The following is a 23,510-nucleotide window of genomic DNA, read 5'->3' as shown; positions in this document are numbered from 1 at the left end:
TAAGAAAAGTTGTCTCACATTAACCAATTCATATAGTCTGTCCATTTAGTGTTTCACAACCAAAAATATAATTGACATAAAGATAAGAATTGATTCAACCAACAAATTCTCAGAAAACAGATTTATAAGGGCTCAAATGGTAATAAAAAGGTTGCGAGAGCACAAAAAGGGAATTTGTTATATAATAATGTTTAAAGTCGTCAGGACAAAAAGTCCAATGCAGATACCCTCAGGGTGAGCAGCCTTGCTAATGTGATGAAATACCCAGTCTGTTAGCAGAGAGGACCCTTCTTTTAAGGCGGGTCCCACCAAATTCCTCCTGTGACCACTGTCTAATCTTTTATTATTGACCAACATCAAATGCCCTTCTAGTGGGCATGTTCTTCATATGTTAATACCTTTTACCCTTCTCTGGCCTAAGAGTCTAGTTGTCTTTTTTTTTTTTAATTGAAGTAATACTGGTTTGTATCATCATGTAGGTGCATTCAGTGGGATAGCTGCTCTTTGTTGTTTAAATCTTTTGGAGAATCTGCATATATTCTAAATTTGGTCCACTTTCCAAAAAGGCAGTGATCAAGCCTTAGAAAGGGGAGGAGGACCGGGTGCTACACGAGGCACTTTCTATGCCTTTCATATGAACCTCATGGCCTCTCTGTAATATGTATTACTGCTATTTCCATTTTACATTTGAGGTAAGATTTGGAGAAAGTAAAAGAAGTTTGTTGAAGGACATATATGCCAAGGACTAGAATCAGGGTTTGAGCCACGGAATGCCAGGGACCATGTCCTTTCTACTTCCTTTATTGCAGGCTTTAAAAAAAGTTAGTGAAGGAAAAGGCCCCATGGCTAATCCATTCAAGAGATTAGCTGAATGCTAATGTGCCTGCTGCTTCAGTGCACGTTAATCCCCTGTGCCTGGTAGCTGTGTGTGCAGGAGATGCTGCTTCTAGACGGTCTGGGTGATGGACATACCCCCTACCTCCATTGCAAGTAACACTTTGGTAAGATACATTAAAAAAAAAAAGTAGAAAAATGAAGTAATTTTTTAAAAGACATATAAATTCTAAGCCATTATCATGTGCCTGGATGTCATGGCACTGTCAAATTGCCTTACGTATCTTGAAATCCTTAATTTCTACTTTGTCATCCACTGGCAACAGTGTATGGTATATGAATAACCAGCCCACAACCACACTTTGAGTAGCACATACTATAGACATGTCTATAGCTGAAAATAGTAATATCCTCAGATGACTATTTGGGAAAAAACAAGATTTCTTGGTTTATATTTGTTGATGCCTCGTAGGAGAAAAGGAAACAAAAATTGTGGAACAGTGTCTTAAAAATCTCCCCCTCTCTGTAGACTTCACACAAGGGGATTGTTGTTACCTGTCATCCCCAACCTCTTCAGCTTAGGTTTTGCTTGATCTTGTGTCTCAGCTCCTACCTCCAGCTACTCAGTGTTTACAATGCATGTAGGAACTGAGCTTTATTGAACAGTTTACTAGGTATAGGCAAACATTTAGCATGACATGTACTTTCGGAGAAAGTAGATTTATAGATTATAGATTTAAATGTTGACCATTTATAGATTTAGAATATAGATTTAAATGTTGACAAAATACTGAGAGTCAGGTTCTGATTGGGGAAATGAGACCCCACTGCTCTTGCCATGGCTTATTTGCCACACAACAATAACAGCAGTACTTGCAGAATGTGCAATATAGATCAGGTATTTCATTTAGAATTCAAAATAGCCTGTATGCTCTCATCACTTACAGAGAAGGGACCTGAGACCCAGAGAGGTCAGGTGTATGTGCAGGTTTTCACTGGCAGAGCTGAGACTCAAATCCAGACAATGGGACTTCAGATCTCAAACTCCTAAACTGAGCACTGTAGGATCCCTGGGTTGCCACCTCTAAAATCTAGAACCTCCATGAAGCCACAATAGGGCAGGTGACCCTGCGTTAGCCACCCAAAACAGATGGGAGTGAGAATTAAGCCCCCACCTGGAATGGCTCATTTCTTTCCCCTTCTCGACATCAAGTTTCCAGGTACTCTCTTTATCTCAAACTGCAGTTTGTCCTGGCATAAGGTCAATTGATTTTAGATTTTAGATTTTAGAAACCACTGCCCCTTCTCTCACCCCTTCAACTTTACGCCATCTAAGCACCTGCCTCCCCCCTCCTGCCCAATGGTTTGGATTCTTGAACTGTGTTTTGCTGAAATGACACAGGAGTGATCTGGGACTTCAGGAGTGACTTGGTATCCTCATGCACCAAAACAAAGGAACTTCTGAATGGAAAATCACCTGCTACTTCCTTGCAGTCACAGCATGCCCTCATCTTCATGCAACAATTTTAAGGTTCAGCCTCTCATACTGAAGATAGGGAAACAGATGGAGAGGTCTCCCTAAAATAGTCTTTTACACTGGCACTGTGCAATATGGTGGTCACAAGTCACATGTGGCCTTTTAAGTCAGAAACCCAGCTCCTCAGATGCACCACATGGCAAGTTCTGACACCTGTGGCTAAGGCTACACTCCAGACAGTGCTCCCCAACAATGCCATCATCTGGGACTTTGAGCTGTGGATGTGCTTGCTCATCCAGATGCCCGTGGCACTGGTCAGAGTCCCTACCAACCTCTGGGTTTTCTCTGCAAGGTTGCCAGACAACCCAAGTCACCTTCAAAGTGTAAGCGGTCTGGCCACAGCTAAGAAAGCATCAGGAGTTAAAAGGTGCCTGATTTTTAGGTATCTGGGAATATCCAGAAAACGAATTTTATAATACCTGGCAGTACAGCCACACATGTCCTTGTATCAGGCACATGAGGTGATGGTGGTTCAGGCCAGGCCTTTGTATGGCTTGTTCCACCAAACCAGAAGCAGGGAAGCCTCCCTGGCCCCTGGGGTGGGGGGAAGGTGCTGGGTGAACCATGTTTTGGCATCAGGCAAGTTTGAATGCTGGCTTTATGTTCTTGATCCCATGACATAAACTGTTCCCTTCAGAATCCCCATGTTTATAGTGGGGACAGTGGTATGTACCAGATTGGTGATATGTACAAGACAAGATGGCAATTTCATCAGCAGACAACAAGTACCCAGGAGTGTGAATATGGTTCTTTTCTCCGATTCACTGCTTACACCTGGTGGGCTGAGAGGATTACTGCTTAAATCATGGCCCCAGCACCCCCCACCCTGCTGTACTGGAGGAAGAGCAGATCAGAGGGAAGCACTTAGTCACTACCTGGCATGTGGCCCAGAGCAGGATTATAAGCCAGTAAGGCAGTATGTTTTCCTATGAATTCTGTAGGTTTTCATGAGGTTTACTGGCTAGTGGAGATATATGTATTATAATCATCTTACTATTCTACTTAAGGCTTTGAGTAATTGTTTGTAATTAGAAACTAGTCTCTCAGGATCCACACAAGCTCAGCACTCGGGTAATTCACATTTTCTACAATCATAGGGGAAAGAGCATGAAATAAGTCATTAAGGCAGTGATTACCAGCCAGGATTTGTGACACCCCTCGGGATTTCCAGGGAATCTCAAGTGGGGTTATGAAATTCTCAAATCAGAATTTAATTTGAACTCACTTTAATATTTTTTTAATGGCATATAGCATGTTGAGGACAGGAAGAAAAAGCCACAAAGGCCACAAACCTACGAAGTTGTCGCTCTAAAAGGCTGGAAATGACTGCATTATTGAACACAGTAAATGTTTCATAACAAAGATCTGTTGAATCTTGGTCTCATTCTTTACAGAGTAAAGTACTTTTATTTGGTCACATCTTTATCATTTAAGAAGTATTTAAAAATGGTATTTATTTTTATTTCAACATGTCAGTTGTACATTTCCAAAACAGCAGGCTTTTCAAAGAAATAAATCAGAACTGTAAACACAAGACACAGTATAAGTTTTTGACTTCCTACAGTCAGTTTCACAAATCCACATACTGTACATTCATAGGTGAGGTTCAGCCTGTCACCCATCTCTTTATTTCTATAATTACATAAGCATAATAAATACATCTGATTTTAAAGGTCACTTAAAATGAGTCATGATAATTTACAGTACAGTACGTTTCAGTTCAAGTGCAAAAATAACTATTTGCTTAGTTCTATTTCTTTCAGTGATTTTATTTTTAAGCAGTGTTTTGTGGTGAAGCTAGATTTTCAAGTGTAGAGTATCTTCTCCCAGATGCAGTTTGGGGCAGAAGTATGGTGTCATGGAGAAGCCCTCACTTTACACTTGATCCTGTCTAATCAGGGTCAGGGGCAAGGTGAGTTGCTCATTTTTAACTCTGTTCTTTCCTCTCTCCTGTGCTCATCCACAGCTATTACACACACTGTAATTGACCTCCATTCAGCTAAAGCAGTGTTCCCTTTTCCAAGTCCCTCCCCCAAGGCTTCCTTTTAACCTCAGCTTTCACTTTTAGCAGCAAGCTATATGTGTGTTTCACCCAGCCATTGTTCTGGCAGTAGTTGTATGTAATATTTACAGTAGCTTACCCATATCTGGACTGTCCAGTGTCTGACTGTGTCTCCATGGGAAGGAAGATACTGAGATTTGTTTCCTTAGTCATTGGAAAGTATAGTTGCCTCTTAGTCCCCTCCTTTCCATTCCTGGTTTCCTATTCGCCACCTTTAACCCCCTCACCAAAAAAACAAAATAAAAACTGACCTATTCTGTAGTTTCTAAAAATCACATCCCTCCCCCAGGCACTTAAATCTTATACTGTTATTTGAAAATAGTACTGCTTAATTAAAGAAACCCTTAGGAATTCAGTGATAGTTTTTGTTTTATTCCATCAACTAACTGCAGCCCAAATCACTATAAAATTGTAAATAGTGACGGGGGCTATTTACAGTATCAATATATTTAGTAAAGCCTTGTCTATATATCAAGCCACTGGATACTAAGTTGGTTGGTTGGTTGAAAATATCCCCTCCACTGGTCTTAAAGCCCATTTAAAACAAAAGGCATTTTAAAGCTCAGCTTAGCTTGCAGTAGTCCTTAACAGCTTTTGCTGCTCAAAGAATTGACTGTTTTCATTATACACCATACACATATAAAAATATATTTGCTAAACATACGCCAAGTTTCTGGTGAAACTTTAAAAAAACAAAACAAAAGCGAATATACTCTGAACTGCTATCTGGTTACTTTTTAATGTCTCATAACCTTTTTAATGGTTCTCTTCAGGAAAAAAAAAAACAAAACGATAGATATATACTCTTTCTTCCCAATTTGCATTGAGAGCCAAATAATTAGAATAAATAATCAGAAGAGGGAAAAATTATATCAGCTTTCACCTTGCAGCGCTTCCTTTCCCTCCACTTAGTGTAACTGCTGGTTTCAGCTTCTTTTCTGCACTGACAGAGAAGTCCATCGTCAACCTCACCGACAAAGAACTAAAGTCCTCACTGCACTCCATTTCCCATCTGTGATTCTAGTGGGATTGTGAAGTTCACCTGCTTCTGCCAATGTGTACTGTAGCTCCTGTGTGGCATGTGTGTGTGTTTCCATGGTAATGATGAGTTCAGGTATATAGAAGCGAAGGTGGCGCCATGCTCCTTAAGGGAGACGTGTCACACTGGGGTTCACACCTCTCCCTCTGTCCAGGCAGAGAAGCCATTCCATGAAGGTGCGAGGTGAGCAGGCCGCTCAGTGTCCTCCTGCGGCAGGAGCCTGCTGGTCCCCGCTCTCTTCCGCATGCTGCTCCACACCTCGGTGAGCTGGACTGCTCTGCGTTGGAGGTGCCGCCGCTTGAGGGGATGGCTGGCTTCTCGAGGGGGCAGAATGAGTCTCACCAGGGACAGGCCGCGCTCCACCGGCTGGAGAATTTTCCCTATTCTCACTGGTCCCCTGAAAGGAAAAAACAGGAGATGACCCCCAGTCAGTGATAGCAAATCAACCTACCACTTTGTACTGTTGTCAAGTAGGATATAGGAAACGGGGGGATATCATCCTGAGATGAACAAGTAATAGAAGGATAAGATGGAACATCTTACCTTTCATCTCTTTTCCTATGTGCAACTGCCAAAGCCGCATGAAAAACACAAACACTATAAGCAGAGGTATCTCGTAGAAAAAGGAACATTATTACCAAGAAGCCTGTTACTACTAGGAAAACAATTTACGAAGCAAATATTTCCTGAACCCTCACCAGCCACCAAGTTGCCAGGCAAGCAGCATGGCAGTGACACGCAGGCCACGCAGGAGACCACTGAATTCAAGAGCCTGAAGGCCCCCATCCAGCAGGAAGCAAGGACGGCAAGGCCAGAAGAATGTCCTAAAATTCAGTCCTGATATATATTTGGGACCCTAAGGTATAAACTGAAAGATAAATAAGATTGAATATCCATGTAGAAAAAAGGGAATGTGAGTGAGCACTTTTTTTTTTTAAGATTTTTTTAATTTTGCATAAAGGAACTGGGGTGTAGGTCTTTTTTTTTAAGATTTTAACCATATTTTATTGTATTTAATAGAAAAAAAAATCTAACAATTCAGCCATTCTGATGAGTATTTTTAAAAAGTTGGTAAAAAGGAATAGAAACAAATTGGGAATATGAGATATCTCAGAAGGAAAAAAATGAACCTCTAGAGGTTCTTGATTATCTGTGTTTGGCAGATTTATGAAAAGCTAAAAGGTGGCAATAGTGTAAGTCTTTTAAACCCCACTGTAAGCAGCTGTGAGCACACACTCCCTCTAGAGCTCACGCACAGCCCTTCTGCAAAAATGCCACAGTGCTGCATTCCATGCCACATTCCTGCCGTTTACAGATGTTTTTCAAATGGATTTTCCTCTTCACTTCGAAGAGCTGAATATCACCATAGTTTTATTTCTGTGATTGATTCTAAAATATAAAAAAAATCTTAGTATAACAACTTCTTCATAAGAATAGCCCAGGCCAGCTGGTTTTTATTCATCTTAACATACCAGAAAAAAAATATTTCTTAAGTCCAACAGGTTTCTGTGGAAATGAAGATGTCTATACCAAGTAATGAAAACACCACTATTTAGGCAGAAAATACCACTCTTTCTCCTGTTTCCCCTCCCACTGCACATCCCTCATGTGCTTCTCCCACCCTGATATTCTCTTTCTTGACTAAGCAAAGTATTCCTGTGAGTTTATAAATAGGATCATGCATAGACCAGAGTTCATTATAGTTATCAGTGAAGAATCAGATTTGGCTTAAGTTAGAGAAATATGTAAGGTCGTATAAAGTTGTGATTAATTAAGGTGGTTCATATTTTATAAAAAGGAAATAACCTACATTTCTCTTTATTTTGAAGGCTTTGCCCTTATTTCTTCTTATGGTCCTCTGAAACTACTCTCGATAAAGAGTGGGCATGACTCACCATGTAAAGGGAGTGTCTAATGATAAACACAGGGAGTAGACACATTACTTTGGCCAAACTGTCCACAAAGGTCACACTTTGTCATTTTCCAAAGAGAGTGTATCGTTTGACTTACAGCTACCCACACTGTTCTTATCAACATGATCTCACTTTACTCAGAGACCACACCTCTCAGGATAAGAAAAATCACACCTTATTATTTGGATGAGGCCACCAGTAAAACTACACTTCCATTGAATTAGGTGTCCTATGAGACCTGTATCATGGCTCGGGGTATTAATTCATCAAATGTTTATTGAGGTTCTATTATATATAATCCCACAAGAATCTTAGAATTAAAAAAAAAAAATCTTAGAATTGCAGAGATTATTAATGCAGATGTTCCTCCCAGGCATGAACCATATGTCCTTACTACAACTGATACCTGTCAACACAGAAATTGTAAGGAAAAAAAGAAATCTCAGGATGTACTTTTTTTCTTTTAAGAAGTATCACCACTGGGCCTCCCTGGTGACATAAGGGGTTAAGCACTGCACTATGAAGCAATTAACAGCCTCTGCAGCACGAGTTCAATCCCCAGCTGGTCAGGGAGCAACCCACATGACGCAGCAGACCTCTCCTGACTCTCCCACTGCTCCCCTTAGCAGTGTACTTCAGTCAATCTGCCTGTTCTGTTTCCCACTCTGTCTCTGGTGAATTCTCTCACCCCCCCCCCCCCACATACCACTGGCCTGTACCCCTGCTCTTGTATGCATAACTAAATAAATCTAAAAAAAAGAAGTATCACCATTGCCGTGAAGACATCCTGAATTCCTTAAGGCAAAATTGTCCCTTTGTGGAACCTCTTCAATGCACTCATCCCTGAAATTACTCGTCTACGTGTTTATTCCCTACACCAGACCTTCCAAAATTCCGGTTGAATGAATTAACGAATATTAAAACTACTGAGCCCACTTAAGGCAGGTCAGAAGAGGAACTTCACCTGTAAAGGCTGTATTTCAGAAGCGCGGTTTTCTCTTGTCAGCTGCATCATCTCTTTAATTTGGTAGAGTGCATAGACAAAGGTCACCCAGGGGGAGGAGCTGACCCCCCATGCCGGCTTGTTTACATCCTCCTGTTCTTCCTGGTGCTTGGTTTTCTTGGGTGGAAGTCTGGGCTCAATTCGTGACATGACATCGTCTGTCTGCTGCTGTACCAAGTCGATGGTTGCTATGGGAACAGGACTTGAGGGAACAGGAATCCTTTCTGCCAACATTGTCTTGTCTGGAGAGAAAATCATGCTTAAATCAGTTTTCCGAGTTCTCTATACATTTAATCAAATGTAAAAATAAGTAAACAAGAGGACAGTCCCACAAGCCTGTTCTAGTGTGGCTGGCAGCTAACACCTGCTGTATATCAAGGGCTTCACCTTGGTGCAAGTACTGAGCAAGTGAATATGGTATTTAATCTTCCAGAAATTCCCTATGGGACTTATTAATTTACATTTATGAAATGTATTATTCACTTAACTTCAACATAATATCTGTGGAGCATAGGTCTTAGTGAATGTTGCCTTAGGCCCACTCAGGATTGAGATTTTTAGAGATAAGCATCAACCAGGAAAAAGTTATCTGATAACTGTTCTTGCTGACCTTTTACTGAAGGCACGGACCATGATTCAGTTAGGAATACAAAGGAATAAGGAAAATCAGTTTTGATTCAATGCCAGTAACTTGCTGGCATTGAAATCTGCCTTTGGGGTTTCTGTAACAAGCTAGTTTTTTTCTTAGCAGAAGCACTTCAAGTATGTGAGGCAAATGTTCCTCAAAGGACAAGACACCAAAGAAGATAAACCAATCCTATTGTTGGACCCAGGAGATGAACAAGAATATTTCTGTTCTACTGGTTGGCATTCTTAATTAAAAAAAAAAAATTGATTCAGCTTGTCCTCACCTACACATTATATTTGATAAAACCTCTTTTCTATACAAAAATTTTAATGACGTTCATGCCTTATTCTAGAGAAAACTTCAAGTTTAAGATGTAGACTTTTTTCAAATGAAGATAAAATAAGATTACTACCACTCCCTTTCCCTAAGAGTAAAATTACTGTATAGATTTATAGGTATTTGATTTAAAATTTAAATCCCTTTAGAAGGCTAGAGAAATGTAAAATCATTACTTCCCAAAAGAAAACAAAAACAAGAAAACCCCAAGCTACTTAAATCAATCAGTATCCTTTTCAACACAGTAGGTAGCTTCTCTCCAGCAAAGGTACACACAAGCGCACTGATACCACCACTGAGAAGATCTAGGCAAGCAGATGTATGGTACATCTATTACTCCCCTTGGTTTCGGAGCGGTATGCATGGAATTCCCCCTTGGCTTCTACCTTTAGAATCATTAAAAGAGAACGGCTATGTTTACCTTCTTCTTCATCCGGCACTGCCAACCACTGGATCAGGGAGAAGAGCAGGAGGATCACCAGGCAAGCCATGCCAATACCCCGGAAGGTTGCAGCAGCCCCTGTGAGCAAGACAGAGCACTCAATAGGGTGGTTCTAAATATTCCAGATAGTGCTCATCAAAAACTTAATGTTCTAAAGTTCAGGGCAAAGGCAGCAGAGCTTGGGATGAGAATAGCAAAAGGACTTTAGCTTCATGTAGTGAAAAATAATACCAGGCTGGCTAGACACCAGGAGACCCAGGTGGCAGTACTGGACCTATCATTGATTAAATTTTAAAACTGCTTTGATAAATGATAGCATTTATCTGAGTGCCTTTCATCATAAAATTCAGTGGTGCTCTCTTCAGAAAGATGGTTTACCTAACGATTAAATAGCCCCCTTAATTGGAACAGCAGAGCTCAAATAGCTCTATAAACTCAACCCTGGGCCAACCTTATATAGATAACTTGAGCAATCAAGGTCTCTGGAGCCTATAATCCCACTTCCATCCCAGCCCTGTTGTAGGGTAGGTAAAAGGTATCAGGCTTTTCTGCCCTCCCACCAGTAGGATAGATGAGGGAATCCTGTGGTCCTGAATGCATGCCTGATGGCGAGTACCTGAAGTGGGTACACCATGGCTGAGAGACTGGACTTTTAAGGGCGGCATCACAGGGATGCCAGCAGAAGAAGCCAAAAGAGAACCTGAGAGAGCAGCAGAAGCCAAGAGAGAAGCAGAGAAGGCCGGAGAGCCCAGAGTGAAGACCTGCTGGGGGCTGGGAGGCCTGCCGGCCTAATGGCCCCCCAGCACCCCTGCCTGCCATGTATCTGGTAATCCCAATAAAAACCTTCAAAACCACTGAGGACTCTGACTCCTCCTTTACCCGGTCTGCATGGGATCAGAAAACCTGCACCTTGTCCACTCCTGACTCTACACCTGTATTTCCAACAAGGGAGATCAGACAGGGCAGACAGTTTGTATGATTATAGATATAGTGATAATACCAAAGTCGCATATGTCTAATAGATTTCTCTGGTTCAAAATCTACTGATGAAATAACGACGATGACTTTTCTTTCCTCTAGCAATATCATTGGCAGGTTTAGGTTAACTTCAAACCAGAAACACCTGTGCTTATTCATTTGCTTGGCTCCTTCCAGGTGTCTGTGAAGCATCTCATTCAGTCAAAGAAGTGTGTGGGATTATGGAGCAGCTCTAATCATCTTAAGCGCATTGCACCACAATTATGATCACCAGGAAAGCCAGAAAGAGAACATGAGTACTGGAATTTAGTTTCTGGCAATCTTCAGTAGTAATGTCAGTATTTATTGAGTTGTTGCTGAAAATCCTAAATTAGTATCAAAGAAAGGAAAAAGAGAGAAAACAATTCTTACCGAAATAATTGACTAACACGCCTCCAATCATGGCTCCACAACCCCTGCCCAAGCCCAGGTGAAGGCCCTGCAGGATGCCCTGGGCGGACGTCCTCAGCTCTGGGGGAACAGCTGCACTGAGGTAAGAAATGCACGCCGCCCAGATAGCTGCATGTGTCACTCCTGGGGAGGAAGAATAAGAGGGATCATCTGGTCTATAAAACTTACTCATTTTTGAAATGTGAATTATTCATTTACATGACTATTTAAGTGACTTATTTAATGTGAATATATTATTTAAGGATATGTATGTATGTGTATATACATATGTAGGTATGTATATATATATATACACACATACATACCTAACAAAGGTATATATTTTATTTGTGATAAAATATACATAATATGAAATTTACCATTTTAACTAGAAATTTTAAGTACAGTTCAGCATCATTAAGAAATTCACAGTATTATGCGATCATCATCACCGTCCCTCTCCAGAATTGATCATCCCAAACTGAAACTGTATTCACCCAAAAATAGCTGCCCGGCTCCTGGGAACCCCCATTCTGTTTCCTGTCTCTATGAATCTGACTACTCTGGTAGCTCACATAAGTAAAATCAGATAGGACTGTCCTTTTGTGTGTGGCTTATTTCACATATTATGTGTTCAAGGTCCATCCATATTGTAGCACGTGTCAACTTCTTTCTTTTTTAAGGCCAATATTCTCTATTATGTAGATAATACATTTTGTTGATCTGTAGCTGGACATTTGGGTTGTTTCTGTCTCAACTGTTGTGAATGATGCTGCTCTGTGCACTGCTGTGCCTGTATCTGACTCCCTACTGTAATTCTTCTTGGTATGATCCCACTGTTAATTGGAATTACCGGATCATATTACATGTTTAGCCTGTTTTTCATAGTAGCTGCACCATTTTATATTCCCACCAAAAATTCAGGCAGGTTCTAATATCCTCATTGGCACTTGTTTTTTTTCCACTTTACTATTGATTTTTATAATAGCAATCCTAATGAGTATGAAGTAGTATCTCATTGTGGTTTTGATTTGTATTCTCTAATGGCTAGTGATGTTAAGAATCTTATGTTTTTTTTTAAGATTTATTTATTTATGCATACAAGAGCTGGGGTACAGGCCAGTGGTGTGGGGGGTGAGAGGATTCACCAGAGACAGAGTGGGGAACAGAATAGGAGGATTAACTGAAATACACTGCTGAGGGGAGCAGCAGGCGAGTCAGGAGAGGTCTGCTGTGCCATGTGGTTAGCTCCCTGCCCGGGGACTGAACTTGTGCTGCAGTGGCTGCGGATAGCTTCATAGGTTGCGTCTTAACCCCTTGCGCCACCAGGGAGGCTCTTATGTGTTTATTGGTTGTGTGTGTGTGTGTGTGTGTGTGTGTGTGTGTGTATAAAGATTTCTTTATTTATGCATACAAGAACTGGGGTGTAGGCCAGAGGTACGGGGAGTGAGAGGATTCACCAGAGACAGGGTTGGGGAGCTGAGCAGGTGGATCTACTGAAATACACTGCTGAGGGGAGCAGACCCAGGAGAGGTCTGCTGTGCCATATGCGGGTTGTCTCCCTGGCCAGGGATCGAATATAGGCTACCAGGGTGGGCCGTCGTGGTAATAGTGCTGAGACTTTATCCCTAAGCCACCAGGGAGGCTCTGTGTGTGTGTGTATTTTTTTTTTTTAACAAAATATCTATTCAAGTCCATTGCCCATTTTTGAATTGGGTTGTCCTTTATTTGTTCTTGAATTGTACGGTTCTTTATATGTGCTGGGTATTAATTCCTTATTGGGCACCTATTTAGACATTAAAATTATGTCCAATTGCTTTATTATAATTAGCACTACAATTAACATTTTTGAAAAATACCTTTTTATGCATCTTATAAATACATTGGCTCTAATCCTACAAATGGAGTAATGATTCAAAGGATATAACAATTTTTATGCCTTTTAATATATAGCTTCAATTTGTTTACCAAAAGAGTGTATAGACCATTTATAATACCTTATTATTACAAGTTTCTTATCTTCACCACTTGTTGGAAGGAAGGACAGGATGAAGATAACAGGTGAAAAAAATGTGATCACTATTTTAATGTATAGCAAGTGTGCACTGTCTGAATTTAAGTCTTTATTTAAGGGCACTGCTTAAAGTATGATAAATTTTAAAAAATTATAATGGTTTTAAATAGGTTTTATAATTGAAATGGATTAAGAAATCATCTGGTTCTGCCTAAATTAAGTCATGGGCTTGCTGCCTGGTAAATAATTTCATTTGGAGATAATATCATCATTAACTTTTAACCTGTTTTGGAAAATTAAACTAATATATTAATATTCATTTAAGATATAATATGACATTAGTCTTGTTTCTGGCCAAAATGGAATAAGAGGTACTGGATTTACCTTCCTTCCCAAAACAACTAAAAACTGGACAAAAATATGAAGTAATAGTTCCCAAGACACTGGACATCAGTGCAGGGACAGTGATTCCTGAGATGGGACGCAAACAGCTTAATGCCCGGTGAGAGTGGAGAAGGTGCAGCATATAGAAAGGGAAACAGTGAGTTGAGGAGATGGGGCTAACAGTCTGGGGCAGTTAAGGCAGAGTACCAGACAGCAGACAGCTTCACAGTGAGAAAACTCCAGAGATCTACAGTGGGTTCCTTCCGAGTTTTCAGAGTAGTGATCAGCAAAAGAATGTGTAGAAAGTATCCACACCCAGGAAGGAACCTCCCAAAGCATTATGGGAAACAGTACTCAGATCCCATAAATGGCCAGGAACACAACCTGTTTCCACCAGCCAAACTGGAAAAACTCATGATTCTTGGGCTTGGTAGAGCACCCAAAGGGCCTTGTGTTAATTAGCCCCTATCTAAACAATGCACTGGTCCTACTGAGTGATCTTTAAAAGATCACTCAAAAGGATCATACTATTTCCAACTAATTTAGTTGAAACAAAGCTCAATAATACTTACAGTAATACAAAATACAAAAATATCCAGCACCAACAAAGTAAAATTCACAATGTCTAGCATACGCTCAATTACCAGGGATGATCTTACCTAAGTATCCCTATATTAGAATAAACACTATTTTTATGGGGTATGTTAAATTATATATCCTATAAGTATGAAACATCAAAATAATTGTTTTTAGGCATTTATATATTTTAATAATTATTTCAACTAGGTTATTTTTTAACTAGGCAGATGAACTAGATGATTAGAAGTAGAATGCACATGTAATTCATGTCTACAAAAGTCAAATACAATATTTGCTTTATCGGGTTAAACAATTTCAATACTTTAGAAAATGCCAGCTCTCATGGAATTAAATAATGCCTACATAGAGTCTTACTTATAAATGTTGACATAGTAGTATACAATGGATATATTTTTAAATATTTTCATGTATTAACAAATCTGCTAACTCCATTTCTTTTCAGATACACATATTTTCTCATTAATACTACTAAGGAAAAAAATCAAAAATACTCCAAGAAATCAAATGAATTTATTAAAAATTAATTAGATTCACTAGTAACATCCAACATGTTTTAGAGATCATTTCTTTTTTTAAAAAATTTATTTATTTATGAATATAAGAACTGGGCCAGAGGTATAGGGGGTTGAGAGGATTCACCAGAGACAGAGTGGGGAACAGAATAGGTAGATCTACTAAAATACACTGCTGAGTGGAGCAGCGGGTGAGACAGCAGAGGTCTGCTGCCATGTGGATTAGCTCCCTGGTTGGGGATTGAACTCATGCCACAGTGGCTGGCGATGCCTTGACAGCACTGAGACTTTAACTCCTATGCCACTAGGGAAACCCTGAAAATCATTTCTAAAAGATGAATCACAGAAGACCTGAAACCACATGAAATGGTTATAAACTGACTTTAATGATAATACCAAATCTACTGTCATGTCTATTATTAGCAATCAATTGCAGGATTTATAAGTAGATAATTATAACCATATAGTAATATTTTTGCTATAAATTTAGATCAAATATAATTCTAGCAGTTATTCTCTTAAGTGTGAAGATCTGGGCATACAAAAACTTCCAACAATAGGGTATTTTTTTCTTTCCTTTTTCAGAATTCCAAAGGTTTTCTATAACTTTGAGTCTTCTACAATAATTAATGCATTTTCCATCAGGCTGACTTAAATCAGGATGCTTTTAAACTGTTCTTGGGATCTGTTGGCTGACATTAAGTAGCAGTTATAAAAGATTCTCTATGGTTATATTTCCAGAGTTTCCTTATTGCTTTTCAGGACTGATTAGATAATTGAGAACTATCGTCTTTAAAACAACTCAGGGCATTAATTAATTGGAAGAAAAAATAGTAAAATATACAGTAAATTTTTTCTCTGTTACTAAAAGCAGAAGATGAGATGCTGTATATGCGCCAACATTTTTCAGGCAGATGTACAATTAAAAATGGTTCCTCTAAAATATTTTATTTCAAAATACCACATAAATGGAAGAATCAACTAGTAATTTTGATAATCTAAAACTCTTGTCAGTTTTTTGTTTTTTTTTTTTTTTTTTACTATTTGGTAGATAAAATAGAATCTCAGCTATTTCTTTGGGTTCAACCAAGTGCTGACATTGGGAAAAGGATTGGAAAAATTATCTCTGAGTTCATTTTTTTCAAATGGAGAAAATCAGACTTTGCCTTTTGATGTTGGTTTATATTTTCAACTTTTCTCTTTGAGGAAGTTGACTATCCATTCAAGTAAAAATTATAAGGGTTGTCTTTGGCTGGGAGGGGGTGCGGCAACTTCATAGAGATTCTAATAAAGAAAGAAGACATTACATTTGGAGAGTATTTCATTATTTCTTTCATGAACCCAGGTCATTAAATTATTTATCAGGCTCATTTAGTGATTAAACTGAAGTCAGTCTTATACAATCACTCTAGACCATGAAGATGAGGGATCTAATACAATATGATCATAAAAAATTTTATTTCAATTGTTTACAATGAAGTTAGTCATATTTTCTTCTACCAGTTTTAAAATAGCACCCAAAAGGAAATAGTTCTGATTTTTTTTTCCTTTTGGTACATTGTATCTTCAAATTTCAAAACTATATACTTTATATTTAGTAATGCATATTAACTCATTCTGTAGCACAAAAGTCTGAGGCTCAGAGAAATTAAGTACCCTACCCAAAGAGACAGAGCTTACAGGTAGGGGAGCTGAAATACCAGATGGTCTAATTCAAATCTAACCACTTTATGGTTCCCAGATTGTTGTATATTTTGGTAAGTCACCCTAAATAATTCTTTTAAAGATGTATTTATTTATGCATTCAAGAACTGGGGTGTAAGCCAGAGGTGCGGGAGGTGAGAGGATTCACCAGAGAAAGTAGGCAGTAGAACAGATGGATCGACTGAAATACACTACCGAGGGGAGCAGAGGGCAAGGCAGAAGAGGTCTGCTGCGCCATGTGGGATGCTGACTGGCCGGGGATCAAACTTGTGTTGTAGTGGCTTCTCGTAGCTTGACAGCCCTGTCTTTAACCCCTATACCACCAGGGAGGCCCTTAATAATTTATATGAGTTGGGAGCATAAGTAAGTACATGATTAAAATACACTGGTGTTTTCACAGATGTGCAATGGATGACAGGATGTTCCCAAAGAAACAATATATCTTTTAAATTTAGTTTTTAAATCTCCTTCACATATTTATACATCCTTGAGCCAGAACTATGTTATTTAAGAGCTTTAAAAATTAGAAAATATTTACTATATTTATAGAGGTCTGTAAAATCATATATTTATAGTCTTTTCCTACATGCATGATGCTTTGGAGAATTCAAAAAATTAAGGCAAGGTCTTTGCATTTAAGAGCTAAAAATCAGAAACAAAAACTAGTGTTTGTAAAAATAATTGGGTATTAATGAAGTACCAAACTCTATAACACAGCTGATAAGTTTGAGAATAATTCAGAAGAGGAAGAGCTAAATATGGGATGAATTGCCAGAAAAGAATCCTTGGAGCAGAAGACATTTAAAATGAATTCTAAGTAGACAAAGTAATTTCTATTTTGAAGGAAAAGTTCTGTAAGATTTACTGTAAAGCATGTGAGTGGCAAAGAAAAAAGCTATTACAACTTATATAGCTCTTCTGATTAAAAGTTATTTTTAACAATAACACCGTTGACTTTCACATGCCAATTTATCGATTGAAATGCCAAACTTAGAGAAACTGTCCATCTTACATGTTCATGTGGTAAGCGACTTCTGTTTCAAACTGCAATATCTCTAGAATTGCCACTATCAAATAAGAGCTGTAGAGCCATCCTTTCATAATTTTTTCATGCTCTTCTAGTTTATTACAAGGAGGAAAGCATGGCTCTTCCTTGGCTGAATAAGCACGATAAATAGGGGAGCAAACCTTATTAGTGTCAACTCAAGTTCTCCTACAGGTGACATTAAAAAGCCGTCTTTCATACCTTGGCCCCACTGACTCCTGCAGAGAAGGATCTGATATAGAACTCATTTCAGTCTTCAGTGCTTGAGCCATTAAACCAAGTACCTCAAAAGGACATCTTTAGTTACAGCAGCCCTAGAATGGCCTGACTCGCCTTTAATACATTATAGTAGCAAGAATAATTTTGATCACATTCACCTCAAAGTCTTGCAAGGATTCACAGCCAATATCCACATAGCATGAAGCATTAACAAATGTGGGTTTGGTTTTTGTCAAATGTTTCTATTCCTGACCACAATTCTGAACGTTTAAATTCTTATACAAAAGTAGAAGGAAAAAAATTCCTATGGGTTTTTACCATGAGATCTTGAAAAATAAAAATGATCCCAGCCCCTCCATCTTACCTAGCAATGCTTTCAAGCACTTAGACCCACTGTCTCTTTTTAAAATAAGTCTCAGTTTCCTTAAAGGCAAGATATATGTCTTGCTTCTTTATATGGTGCCACAGTTGCCTGCTGACAACATGCTTGCTGCCAAGTGGTAGCTAACCTGCCAAAAGGATAAACCTGCAGGAGATGCAAGAACTGTGAGAAAGATCATGGAAAAGAAACATCCTCACAATTCCCAATAGCACCCAATACCTTTACCTTAATCCCCAGAGATCCCTGCCATAGCCTCCTTCCTAGGAACCTAGAGAGCAAGAAATGTAATTCATCCTATCCCATCTGTTAATTATTGCCCACATGTCCTGAGGAGAGGAATGCTGAGATGATCAAGCACCCCAGGGAGTGAAGGAAAACAGGCAACCCTCTTCTATTTGTTACAAGCAACCCAAAAGAGGAAGAGAAGCAGAGCTGAAGATGTGAACCAAAGCACATCCCTCATCTCCTCCCCTTAATTGCCCACCAGGGGGTACTAGTTCTTAAGTGTTTGGAAGATGAGATAAGGGGTGATAGTTTGAAGACACAGACCTCACCTCGGTTTTTATTTTATTTTATTTTTTATTTTTTTTATAATAAAATTTATTTTTATATTCCCCATACAATTGCAACCCCATTATTTTGACCCCAATCCCTCCCCTCTCACCCCCTACCCCCCATAGAGTGTCTCTGGTTTATAGTTTTTTGTTGATTTTGATTTTCACTTTCTTATAGTTATTCATTTTCCTGGTCCCTTATTTAAGTTTTCTAGATTCCTGCTATGAGTGAGACCATCCGGTATTTTTCTTTTTCTTTCTGGCTTATTTCGCTGAGCATGATCCCTTCCAGCGCCATCCATGTTGCTGCAAATTGCATGTGTTTATCTTTTTTGAATGCTGAGTAATATTCCATGGTATATATGTACCACATCTTCTTGATCCAGCCATCTATTTTGGGGCATTTGGGTTGTTTTCAAAGCTTAGCTAGTGTAAACAGTGCTGCTATAAACATAGGGGTGCAGGTGCTCTTTGGAATTGATGTTTCTGTGTCCTTTGGGTAAATACCTAGGAGTGGAATTGCTGGATCATATGGAAGCTCTATGTTTAGTAGGTCCAGAAATCTCCACACAGCTCTCCATAAAGAAGACCCTCTTGTGTTTGAAATCAAAATGAAATCATGGACTTTTCAGGGTCAAGCTTATCATTGATGGGAGCCAATACCCCATTCCTCAACCTCCCACTCCTAAAACTAGTGCTTCGTAATCATCAGGTCATAATTCCTGTCAAGGAATTAAGGGGTGTTTATCATGACAGTATGCTTGTCCTGTAATTCAGTCACTCAGTGTTTTGTCATCCTCGTATCTTGTCTTTATTACACCCTCAGTAGAGTCACTTTAAGCACAGGTACTTGAGAGTCATTTGGACAAGCCTTGTGAAGGAGGAAGAATACAGACTGCCAAAACAAACCCTTTTCAGTTAAAAAGAATTCCTGTGATGCAGGATTTATTCTGCATGGATTGTCACCTATTTTCTGTAAGTGGACATGGGTCAGACAAGGCAAGGGATTTTGGTTTTGGCATACTGCCAAAATACTCAGCATACACTTCTGCCAGGGACTGAAACTGTCTCCTCCAGATTGAGACACAAAGAGCTTTGTGAGGCTGGTCACAGGGCCTTCTATTAGACTAGGAGACTGTGTATTTATAGATTCCCTTTTTTCTTGCATCAGTTCAGTAACCAGGTTTCCACTGACACGAGGGGAAATGAAATGAAACACAAAGCTATAAATCATAGCCTGCCACAAAAAGCAGGATTCCTCTTCAGATTCAGAACTTGGCCAGCTTCCTAAATTCTGGGATAATTGCCATGAGGTGCACACAAATCTTATAAAAATATGGCCCATTCAGCAGCTGGGAAATCAAATCCATCCAGATGAGCCAGGGCATTAACGCTACGTCTCCTGCAAGCGCCATTCTGCTTCCCACTTCTGTGCTTTGACTCACAGCTCTGCATGACACCAAAGGCCTGCTCTCTTCAGGCCACCTGGTAGATTCCTATCCACCCTTCAAAATCCAGCTAACACTGATTTCCTTGGGGAATCTTTCAATAATATCTTCAATATCCTAATCCCTGCTTCACAAAGCTCATCACTCCACAAAGCATATTTTCTGTTACCTGGAACATTTTTCTGATTCCATCTAACACGCTGTGTAGTAATTATGTGTTTACACATCTGGTTTCCTGAGCAGATGGTAAGACCTTGGGGCTCATGTTAATACATTGTTTTTTATACATTCCCAGCCCAGCATACTGCCTGATTCAAAGTAGTTATTTAATACATCTTTGGTAAATAAACGGAAAAAAAAGTTTTTTGATGCACAACAGCATTTGTTTTTGCCATCATAAAATTACTCTGTTGTTTCTTTAAACATTTTACTAAAGAGTTTTTCTCTTTTGCTCTCTTAAGTCACTGTCCTTTTCAGTCTAATTTGTATTAAGAGGGAATAAGTATATGCTTATATTATTACAATATACTTTCTTTTCTTCAGGCATACCGGGTTTCTTTTGTCTTTTAATTTTTTTAGAGACTGCAATGGTCACACATCAATAAATAAAGCAATAAGTTAAGTAAGGATCCTGCCTCATAGAACAAAATAGGAATAAGGATGGAGAATCCAGTCAATTCTGCCGCATAAACCTGTGAGTGCATGATTCTTTCCTACAGTTCATATTTAAGCTTTGCTATTCTTAAACAATACAATAGTGAGATGTGTGCCCACTTCCAGACTCTTCCAGAGTGCTACTTATTATAAACAACCATTTATTTTTTAATACCGTTTCCATTTTCTATGATTTATAAAGATAGTCTCCTTTTACCAATTACATCTTTGCACCAAATCTTTAAAGGGTAGATATGTTTAATTTTTATACTTATAATGTGAATACAAATTATATCTCCTTTCAACTAGGATAAGTTTTCTTTTCATTGCTATGATAGAATTTGATGAACTTGCATGTGGTACATTTTGTCTAAAGGTATAATTGTGAATCTTTCATCTTAGATATCATAACAGGAAATTAATTGCATAGATTATGCTGCATTTGTATCCTAAAGGGTAGGGAAATATAGCAATCCATGAAGCTAATGAAAGTGAGTGCAACCACAGATTATTTAATACAATTAATGATTTAGGAGTCTAGACTGTCCCATGAGATCAACTCTAGTAATCTTGTCCTGAACCTTTACTGTAATCATAATCCCAACATGGGTTAACTAAGCTGCTAACAGGGATTTTCAGGATATAGTCTGGATTTATATGAGCTAATATGGCAATGAACTTTGAATAGAAATCCATGTTTTCATCACTTAAGCTACACGGCAAAAGCCTCCTAGAAATTTGTTCCAAGTTACATGTTGAAGAAAACAGTTCATTAAAGCCAACAGTGGGTATCTGGGCAAAGACTTAAAGGGTCTGTAGTTAGACAGTAGTCTAACTACAAAAGGTCTATAATTATACAATAGTCTAACTACAAAGTTTTCATTATAAAGCACTAGATATGCTAAAAATATCTGAAGCCATAAAATTATGACAAACTTCAGTAAGTATAGTTAACCTATAAAAGCACCAAAATGTAAGCTGTAAACTCAAATTTTAAATAGCTTTGTAAACCAATGGTAAGTCAATAAAGCTTTATTTTAAACAAAGGATACATACACCCTTTTATGTTTTAAAACCACCTTTGGCTGTATGCCTAACAATTGTACATAGGAGTGTATTCTAGATTTCCTCTTTCTTTGTTTAATCACAGGGGTGTGGGTCAAATCCAATGTTGTTTGGCTCAACAAACATAGAACAGTAAATGAAGAACCAGTCCCTCTGATGTCACCTCTTCCTTAACAACCACCTGAAAATCATTTAAAACAGCAGTTCCACCCTTCCTTTGGAGAGTCATATGCCAAAGACCACTGAATTTTTACATAGCCATAGCTCAGTTAGCTAAAGAAATAATTCTAATTCCAGCTGTTAACTTACCTTGAAGAACTTCCATGGGGAGAACAGTCCAGGCATTTTCCAGGTAGGAAATATAAATATAACGAGCAGTATTGCAGGCCAGGCCAATGTACAGAACTCTAAAAAAAACACAAAGGAAAACAAACTGAGCCCCCATTATGAGCTACAAAACATGCAAATATTACCTACATATTTTCTTTCCTGCCCAAACCATCCATCATCTACAATACAGTGTACCAAACTTAGGAGGGTTCAGCTAAAGGACAATTAAATTTAACCATGAACTCTTAGGAATAAGAAGGGTAACTTCTAACATATCTGTTCTCAGCCTTTCACAACACTTATTAATATAAAAGCGAACATCACCCGTCCTGAAATTTAATTAGTAGCAGAGACGATGCTTTTTTTAAGATAGTCTGGGCACACTGCCATCTGTAATGCCACTGTTGGCTTCCTTCCAGGGGGCTGTGGGGTAAATATGCTTGGGATTGTGGCCACTCACTATGATGGAGGAAGGAAGGATAAAAATGAGAACATGTGATTATGAATGCATCTTGCCTACAGATCCCAAGACACCAAGCAGTTTTACAAGGAGACTCTCAGGGTCGGTGTATCCACTCTAAAGTGGTGCATCCAAGCATAAGGTTACAGTCTCTCTCACTCTGAACTGGACAGGCTGGTTTGGAAGCAAATAGCAGCTGCTTTTCTGTAAAAGCACAACCTGATTGTAGAGATTTCTCTTTCTCATTTGTTTTCCATTTTCTGTTAATTTTCCTGACCTGAACACTTTTCTTATTCTCTAAATTCAAGTGGATAAAAACTGGAAGGTAAAAGAAATAAACTAATATGATATTCTGGTATTTTCCTAATCTTGCTCTACTCTATTTTTATACTAAAATCATTCCTATAAACTTTACTCTGTTTTCCAACATTGGATTAAAAAAAAGGAAATGCTCTGAGCAATACACCTATCATTAACTGCTAAAAAGGAACAGAAGGATTGGTGGAAGACAGAATAGATGGCCAAGTGCGGGGAGGAATTAGGAAAGGAATAGAAGAAGGAATTTAGAAGCTCTTCAGAAAAGTAAATAAAATTATCTTACTCTGTGGACATTATGTTACTTATACTTGTATGGTTTGAGAGGGAAAGCATGTCTTAATCCTGTTTGATAAAAAAAATTTGTTGAGCACATTTGCTGCAGATCTATCAGCCAAGGCCCCTCTGCTAGGAAATAAACAAAAAAGCCCACAGGAAGTTAAAATGCAAAATATACTACACAAACACACAAGTTAAATAAACCTATCTCTCCTTTTTCAGTACTAAAGCAGCTCTGTTGAAGACTTCTGCTTAGCCTCACTCAGGGGTCAACACACATTTTCTCCAGAGGACCATACAGTAAATAATTCCAGCCTTGAAGATTTCTTACAACTACTTGACTC

At 38.7% G+C, this 23,510-nt stretch overlaps 1 protein-coding gene across 1 annotated transcript in view; it reads right to left on the bottom strand.

The window, feature by feature from the left end:
• Positions 1-5,668: 5,668 nt before the first annotated feature.
• The window catches only part of MFSD6 (major facilitator superfamily domain containing 6), a gene marked incomplete at both ends in the record, with an annotated part of 36,779 nt that continues 18,937 nt past the window's right edge, over positions 5,669-23,510 (bottom strand). The window contains 5 exons of the mRNA XM_084237211.1: positions 5,669-5,869; positions 8,350-8,630; positions 9,774-9,872; positions 11,184-11,345; positions 22,092-22,189. Of these exons, the coding sequence (XP_084093337.1) occupies positions 5,669-5,869; positions 8,350-8,630; positions 9,774-9,872; positions 11,184-11,345; positions 22,092-22,189 (841 nt within the window). The remainder of the gene's footprint in view (positions 5,870-8,349; positions 8,631-9,773; positions 9,873-11,183; positions 11,346-22,091; positions 22,190-23,510) is intronic.

The sequence above is a fragment of the Talpa europaea genome, assembly GCF_964194135.1.
Source record: "Talpa europaea genome assembly, chromosome: 1".
In the NCBI taxonomy this organism is placed as follows: domain Eukaryota; kingdom Metazoa; phylum Chordata; class Mammalia; order Eulipotyphla; family Talpidae; genus Talpa; species Talpa europaea.
Note: the sequence above shows the minus strand (reverse complement) of the source record. Positions and strands in the feature narration are given on the sequence as shown.